We start from the raw sequence: 8,279 nt of genomic DNA, 5'->3' as shown, positions 1-8,279 counted from the left end.
TGACCAGGTGCGTGACCAGGCTCAGTGATGATCGCCTGGACTTCTGTTTTGTCGGCCAACTTTTGTGCCTCTAGAGGAGGTTCTGGAAAGAGTCAGTGGTCAAGTTTTGTGAATCAAATCATCAGTTTAAGACTTTTGGTTGTTTTAAGTGAATAATTCTTGGTATAATATGTATAATGACGATGTAAGATGGATATGTATATGACGTCATATGTAGGTATATGTATATAAGTTTTAAATTTTTGTCTCATGTTTGTTTGCATAGCTCTATGGACTATGTATGTTTTATATATTTGCTTCCGCAACCCTTATTATGTGATGATCTGTTCAGAGGCCTTTGGTAATCCTAGGATTACTGGCTGGTTACGACGCTAAACCCAAAGGGACGGGTTTGGGTCATGACAGAGTGGTATCAGAGCACAAGTTATATAACACACATAAGTCCATATGAGCTATAGGATATCCTAGTAAGAATTAGGGACATTACATCTACATGTGTGAGTGTGTGAAATATATGAACATCTTTGAACCAATATATATTAACATTGAAATGAAATGAATTGAAATTGAACACTGTGAAGAGAATTATTTGCCTATGTTTATTAGTGCTCTGGTTGCCTATAGCAAATGGAAAATACAACAAGTGGTGGTATAGCTGAATCTTCCGAGACTCGGATGAACTAAACGGAAAGGATGCTTGAAGCTTTGACAGAAGCAATGATACAACAACAAAGACAACAACCTCTGCCAGCTTCGCCCCCTCCAGTCCAAGTTGAACCGATAAATAACGACATTATCAGTTTGACTCATAAATTTACGAAAATGAAGCCGCCAACCTTTTTGGGTGGAATTGAGTCGTTGAAAGCTGAGACATGGATGCTAGAAATAGAAAAATTATTTGAAGTATTCCCTTCTTTTGAAACTCGGAAAGTTCTATTGGCCATTTATACTCTCAAAGAAGAAGCTAGGTGTTGGTGGATGCTTACCCGCAATGATAATGGGACCATGTCTTGGGATCAATTCAAAGAGATCTTCTACGAAAAGTACTTTCCCCAGTGCTTTCGAGACCGCAAGGTGTCCGAATTCCAAGAACTCAAGCAAGACAAGATGTTTGTAGTCAAATATGAGGCTAAATTCACTAAGTTAGCTCGATTTGCTCCTTACATGGTGGATACGAACTATAAGAAAGCTTGGAAATTTGAAAGAGGGTTAGATCTAGAGTTGTTTGATCGGGTCGGTGTATTGAAACTACCCAAGTATGTTGATGTGCTTGATAGAGCTCGCATGGCTGAAGCCAACATAGCTGCAAAGAAACATACTAAAGCTCCAACAACTGAATTGAGAGGTAAGAGATCTGGATTCAATTTAAAAAAGGGTCGGTCGTTATTAAATAAGCAAAGCACGGGATCCTCCAGTAGCTTTAGTCAGAGTAGTGGATCTACACCTGTTTGTTCTGAATATAGAAGGAAGCATAAGGGTGTATGTTACTGTGCATCTGGTGCCTGTTACCAGTGTGGCAAGGTTGGTCACATGATGAAAGACTGTCCGCTTGGGTCTGAGAATGACAACCGCCCCGCAGCAAGTTCAGCTAGATCTATTTCTATATTGAGGTCAAATGCAAGAACTAATAACACTGGAAATGAAATGGTAAAACAAGGCAGAGTGTTCGCACTAGTGCCTGAAGATATGCAAAACACTGAGTCTGTGGTGTCAGGTATAATTTCCATTTATGCCCAAAATGCATATGTCTTGATAGATTCTGGTTCTATACACTCTTTTGTGTCGCATGCCTTTTTCCAAAAATTAACTAGACCTTTAGAACCCATAAATTATTTATTGTCTGTATCTATGCCATCTGGGGGTTCTATGGTATGTGCTTATGTTTATCTGGCATGTGATATTGTGATTGGTGATGTGACATTGTATAAGTTGATTTATTGCCACTGGGTATTGATCATTTTGACTACATACTAGGTATGGACTGGTTGACAAAGTACTATGCAACTATTGATTGTGTGAATAAATCTGTTGTGTTTCGTCCACTTGGTTTACTTGAGTTCATGTTTGCTGGGAATGGGGTAGTTTCTCCCCTATATTTGATTTCTGCCATGAAAGCTGATAAACTGCTTAGGAAAGGATGTAGGGGTTATATGTGTTGTGTTTTGATTGAGACTTCTGATAGTTCTAATGTGGAAACCATTCCTGTTGTTTGTGAATTTCCCGATGTGTTTCCGAATGAATTACCTGGGGACTTAATTGATAGGGAGATTGAATTCACTATTGATGTAATACCTAGAACACAACCAATTTCCAAAACCCCATATAGAATGTCAACCTTTGAATTGAAAGAATTGAAAACTCAACTTCAGGACTTGTTAGATAAGAAGTTTATTCGCCCGAGCACTTCACCTTGGGGTGCTCCAGTTTTGTTTGTCAAAAAGAAATATGGATCTTTAAGGCTATATATAGACTATCGAAAATTAAACAAAATGACTATCAAGAACAAATACCCACTGCCCCGAATAAATGACCTATTTGACCAGCTCCAGGGAGCACAAGTGTTCTCTAAAATAGACCTTAGATTTGGGTATCACCTGCCAAAAGTTAAAGCAGAAGATATGGAGAAAATTGCACTCAGAACAAGATATGGGTGCTATGAGTTTTTGGTAATGTCATTTGGGGGGACTAATGCACTTGCTGCCTTCATAGACCTTATGAACAGGGTGTTTAAATCATATCTGGATGAATTTGTTGTTGTATTTCTTGATGATATCTTAATATACTCTAAAAGCAGGAAAGAACATGAGAACCATTTGAGAATTGTGTTACAGACTTTGAGAGAAATAAAATTGTATACAAAATTTTCAAAATGTGAATTCTGGCTAGATAGTGTGACATTTCTGGGGCACATAATTAATAGGGATGGCATATCAGTTGACTCACAGAAGATTGAAGCTATTATAGACTGGCCAAGACCGACAAATGTATTTGAAGTGCGAAGTTTTCTAGGACTTGCTGGTTACTACAGAAGATTTGTAAAAGATTTCTCCAAGCTTGCCATGCCATTGACACAGTTGACACAGAAAAATGTATCATTTGAATAAAATGATCAACGAGAGTCAACCTTCCAGGAATTAAAGACTAGATTGGTAACCGCACCAATTCTAACCTTGCCTAATGGTATAAATGGATTTCAGATTTACAGTGATGCATCATACAAAGGCCTGGGATGTGTGTTAATGCAAAATGATAAAGTGATTGCTTATGCTTCTCGTCAACTCCAACCACATGAGGAGAATTATCCGGCCCATGATCTTGAACTTGTAGCTGTGGTTTTTGCGTTGAAAATCTGGTGCCATTATTTGTATGGAGTAACTTATGAAGTGTATATTGATCATAAAAGCTTGAAATATTTCTTTACTCAGAAAGAATTAAACTTGGAACAAAGAAGATGTTTAGAGTTGATTAAAGATTATGACTTGCAGATTTTGTACCATTCGGGAAAGGCAAATACTGTTGCAGATGCTTTGAGTAGAAAGTCAATTGGAAATTTGTCATGTTTGCTCATTGGTCAGGAAGAATTGCTATGTGATTTGGAAAAGAATGAGATTTTGAAATTGTGTTGCATGACCAGGTTAGAGTCCTAGCTGCCATTTCTGCCGAGCCTGCAATCATTGAAGAAATTAGAAAGAAACAACATGAAGATGGGTTCTTGAAGAAAATTGTTGATGAGATTGACTCAAAACAAGGCCAGGATTTGTGTTGGAGAACAATGTGTTGAAGTTTCAAAATTGATTTTGTGTGCCAGACTGTCTAGATTTGAGAAAACATGTTATGACTGAAGCTCACAACTCTAAATTCGCTATGTATCCAGGGAATACAAAGACGAACCGTAACTTAAAACAGAATTTCTGGAGGCCAGGAATGAAGAAGAGTATCGCTGATTTTGTGGCTAGATGTTTGTATTGCCAACAAGTTAAAACTGAACATCAACGACCCGCTGGATTACTTTAGTCGCTTCTAATACTAGAATGGAAATGAGAGCATATTATGATGGACTTCATTGTTGAGTTGCCTCGCTCCTCTCGAGGTATGGACTCTATCTGGGTAATTGTTGATTGTTTAACTAAATCTGCACATTTTGTGCCTATTAAAACTTTTTATAATGCGGATAAGTTAGCTAACATTTATGTGAATGAGATTCTGAAATTGCACGATGTGCCAGTATCCATTGTATCTGATAGAGATTCTAAGTTCACGTCAAGATTCTAGAAGAGTTTACAACAGGCTTTGGAAACTGAACTGCAACAAAGTAGTGCCTGCCATCCATAGATAGAAGGCCAATCTAAATGAGCCAATCAAACTTTGGAAGACATGTTACAGATGTGTGTATTAGATTTCCAAGGGAATTAGGAGACTTGCCTCTCTCTGGCCAAGTTTGTATATAACAACAGCTATCATTCAAGCATTAGAATGGCTCCTTATGAAGCTTTATATAGTAGGAAGTGCTGATCTCCGATTTGCTGCGCCAAAGTAGCCGATAAACCGTTGTTAGGACCGAAACTTGTGCAAGAAACAATTGAAAAAGTGAAACTGATTCAACATAATTTGAAAACTACACAGAGCCGTCAAAAGAGTTATGCGGATGTCCAGAGGAGAGACAGAGAATATGAGGTTGGAGACCATGTGTTTATAAAACTGACTCCAATGAAAGGTCAGACATGGTTTGGGGTGAAAGGCAAGTTGGCGCCAAGATACATTGGGCCGTATGAGATTCTAGAGAAAATCAATTCAGTAACATACATTCTAGAGAAAATCAATTCAGTAACATACCGAGTGGCTTTACCTCCGGTTATATAGAATATGCACAATATTTTTCATGTCTCAATGCTTCGGGATTATTTGAGAGATCCATTACAAGTGATTTAGTCGACTCATGTGCTTCTAAAAGATGATTATACATATGAGGAACGACCAATCCAGATTATGAACCGCTGAATCAAAAGACTAAGAAACAAAGAAATTTCATTGGTGAATGTTGATTGGCAAAATCATGGGGAAACTTATGCAACGTGGGAGACCGAATAGGATATGATGAAGAGCTACCTTGACTTGTTCTGTTTGGATCCGATATTCTTCCAGACTGAAGGCAATTTGAGTTTAGAGGACCAAACTCTTTAAGAGGAGAAGACTGTAACAACCCCGACCTGTGATTAGCCTATAATCTATGATCAAGAATGCCTAATAAGTAATTAAGAGGAAATTTTGCATTAATTACATGTGTTATATGTTTTTTTCATTTATATCTGTTCATGGTAGGAATATCTATCTGTAATTCCGATTCAATAAACGAATTGAAGGCCTTATCGACATCTAATCACGAAATTGATTGATTATATGCGTAATTTAGAATTTTTAGAATTTTGTGGTAGATTCAATTGAAATTTGATTCGGAATCAAATAATTAGAATAAATTAATGCCAACTACTTAAGTCTAAACCAAGCTTAATTAAGGAAACCTAATCAAGCCTATATAAGGCAACTTAGTGACTTAGGGGCATTAGAGACACTTTCATTTCCTCATCTTTTGAGCTCAAACGTGAGACAGAGAGAGAGAGAGGCTAAGAGAGAGTTGAGATCAAGCTTGGAAAGGAAGAATCCCTTGGGAAAGTTAAGGTTTTGAATTGGAAATTCAAGCAATTGGACATCTAGAACATAATTAAGCTTCTAAGGTAAGAATTCTAGCCTTTACTCTTGTGATTTAGTTGGTTAATGCATGAAGTCAAAGGAATTAAGTTATGAGATGCATAAATGATCTAAGCAAAGTAGAAAAGAAGAGTTAATTATGCATGCATGTGCATATCATGGTATTTTGAAGATGTTTACTCAAGAATTCTCTCATGCATGCATTGATCATAGCTTGGTTTTGGAATTTCATTAAGTGTCATACCATTTTACCTTGTTTGATCATGTTTTGAAAGCTTTGAAGTCAACAAATTTCATGCCTGTTATGTTTCAATATTTCAAGCTCGATTTTGCAGAATTGGCATGCTTTTGGGCTTTGATTTTTGCAAAATGATTTTGAATTCACAATGTTTTACAAGTTTACATGTGTTTCCTCAAGTTTTGGGCCTAAAAGGATGTGTTTTGTTGGTTTGAATTTAAGTTTTAAAGCTTGAACATCAATCTGGAAATTCCAAAATTTGCACCCTTCGCTCGAGCGGTGGAGTTTACACTCCAACGGAGAATGCGTGCTCCCAGTACTTTTACAGAGTTTGGGGGCTAGCTCGAGCGGCAGAATCTGCGCTCGAGCAGCCACCCTTATTTTTGACCTTCCGTTGAAGTTGTGCTCGAGCATAAAATGAGGGCTCCTAGAAGTTTTATAGACTTTTGCATACCACTCAAGTGATCGAAGTTGCGCTCAAGCGGAGGCCTTTTTTGTTCAGTCATACGCTTGAGCGACCATCGAGCATCTGTCGAGCAGAAAATTCAAGCAGCCAGTGCTTTTGCAAGCTTTGCATACCGCTCAAGGTACCGAAGTTGTGCTCGAGCGGACGACCCTGTTTTTGAAAATTTGACCAAGTGTTTTGAAGTACATTTTGGCATCCTCATTGGTTCTTAGGCATTCCTAAACCCTAATTAAGATATTATAATGAGGATAAAAGATAAAGGTTAGAAACACACTAAGAACGAAACGAAATAAGTTAAGCACTATCCAAGTGTATGTTTCAATATGTGTATCTGTTATATGTTTGTGTAGGTCACGTTTTGCGAGCTGTTTGATCCATCCATTCTGTTATCAAGCTATCTGTAAGTAATAACTCTGTAAAGCTCTGATTAATATGAAATACTTTCTTAACATTATGATATGATATGACTTGTTTCTGAAAAGAATCGTACAGCATGTTATTTTAAAATTACATGAATGATGCCCTAATTCTTTGAAATGTATTTGTGGTATCCTTAGCAAAGGCCCTCGCCCAAGGGAGATAGTACTGTGGCTTATGGTCATGAGGCCCTCGCCCAGGGGAAACAATGTCGTGGCATGAGGCCCCTCACCCGGGGAAAACAATATCATGGCCAATGTATGTTATATGACACTCGGTACCGGAGGTTCCATTATGGAACTTGATATAAATGACCAATGTGATATATTAACGCTAATGGATGTACCATTCATGATTTGAATATGAATATGATTATGACTCTATTTCTGATATGAATACGAACATGATTATGATTCTGACTTGATAAGAGATTTGAAATCTGATTTATGAATCTGTTATGGACATCATTCATTAAAATCTTTACTCTGTTATTATTCATTGGGCTCCAACTCACTATATTATTTATGTATATAGGTGACCAGGCTTAGTGATGATCGCCTAGACTTCTGTTTTGTCAGCCAACTTTTGTGCCTCTCGAGGAGGTTCCGAAAAGAGTCTGTGGTCGAGTTTTGCAAATCAAATCATAAGTTTAAGACTTTTGGTTGTTTTAAGTGAACAGTTCTTGGTATAATATGTATAATGACGATGTAAGATGGATATGTATATGACATCATATGTGGGTATATGTATATAAGTTTTAAATTTATGGCCCATGTTTGTCTGCACAGCTCTATAAACTATGTATTTTTATATATTTGCTTCCGCTGCCCTTATTATGTGATGATTTGTTCAGAGGCCTTTGGTAATCCCAGGATTACTGGCCAATTACGATGCTAATTTGGGTTGTGACAGTAGTGATGAGGAATCTGACACAGAGGAACTGACAAAGAAGAACCTGAAAGAAGAAGAAACTGACGGGAACTGCAAGTCTAAGGATGACTATCGTCGAAACGGAACGACTGCTGGAACAGTTTTAAAAGGAGAGAATAGAGGAAATAAAGAGATCAAAACTAGCCCTGGAGCTGGTGAAAGGGAAAAGAAAAGAAGACATCAAGTCAGGGGAAGGCGATGTCAAAATTGAAGAAAAGTCTGAATGGGAATCCGATAATAAAGAGAAGATGCCAAGAAAACTAAGACATTATCGAGAGGCAGAAATTGAGTCAGTCGCAGAGGAGAAACAGCGTGCCGACGGAATGAGTAATGTGAACATGATCTGGGTAGAGCCAGATAATGGCCCAGTAATGATAGCGGGAGAATGGTGGGAGGACAGTGATCTAAGCCTTATTTACACTAATGAATGGTAGGGGACCAGCACCCCTAATAATACATGGTACACGGAAGAGATCAACCACATGACAAGAAGTAGTCGCTATTTCAAACCCCCATCCCTAG

The 8,279-nt window shown here is 37.8% G+C and overlaps 1 protein-coding gene across 1 annotated transcript; it reads left to right on the top strand.

Moving 5' to 3' along the window:
* The first annotated feature begins 822 nt into the window (after window positions 1-822).
* Window positions 823-7,968, top strand: LOC145823814 (uncharacterized). The gene is made up of 4 exons (XM_082923338.1): window positions 823-1,714; window positions 1,975-2,207; window positions 3,198-3,634; window positions 7,740-7,968. Exons 1-4 carry the CDS (start codon window positions 823-825, stop codon window positions 7,966-7,968), a joined length of 1,791 nt encoding a protein of 596 aa, XP_082779464.1.
* Window positions 7,969-8,279: the final 311 nt, after the last annotated feature.

Source organism: Camellia sinensis, chromosome 4 (genome assembly GCF_055761805.1).
Source record: "Camellia sinensis isolate YWXY chromosome 4, ASM5576180v1, whole genome shotgun sequence".
NCBI lineage: Eukaryota > Viridiplantae > Streptophyta > Magnoliopsida > Ericales > Theaceae > Camellia > Camellia sinensis.
This window is presented reverse-complemented; position numbering and strand designations above follow the sequence as displayed.

Coding starts and splice junctions, on each gene's coding strand:
- LOC145823814 (XM_082923338.1), top strand. CDS start 823: ATGAAGCCGCCAACCTTTTTGGGTGGAATTGAGTCGTTGAAAGCTGAG. Junction 1,715..1,974: donor CACTGAGTCTGTGGTGTCAG/GTATAATTTCCA, acceptor ACTACATACTAG/GTATGGACTGGTTGACAAAG. Junction 3,635..7,739: donor AAATTGTGTTGCATGACCAG/GTTAGAGTCCTA, acceptor GGGTTGTGACAG/TAGTGATGAGGAATCTGACA.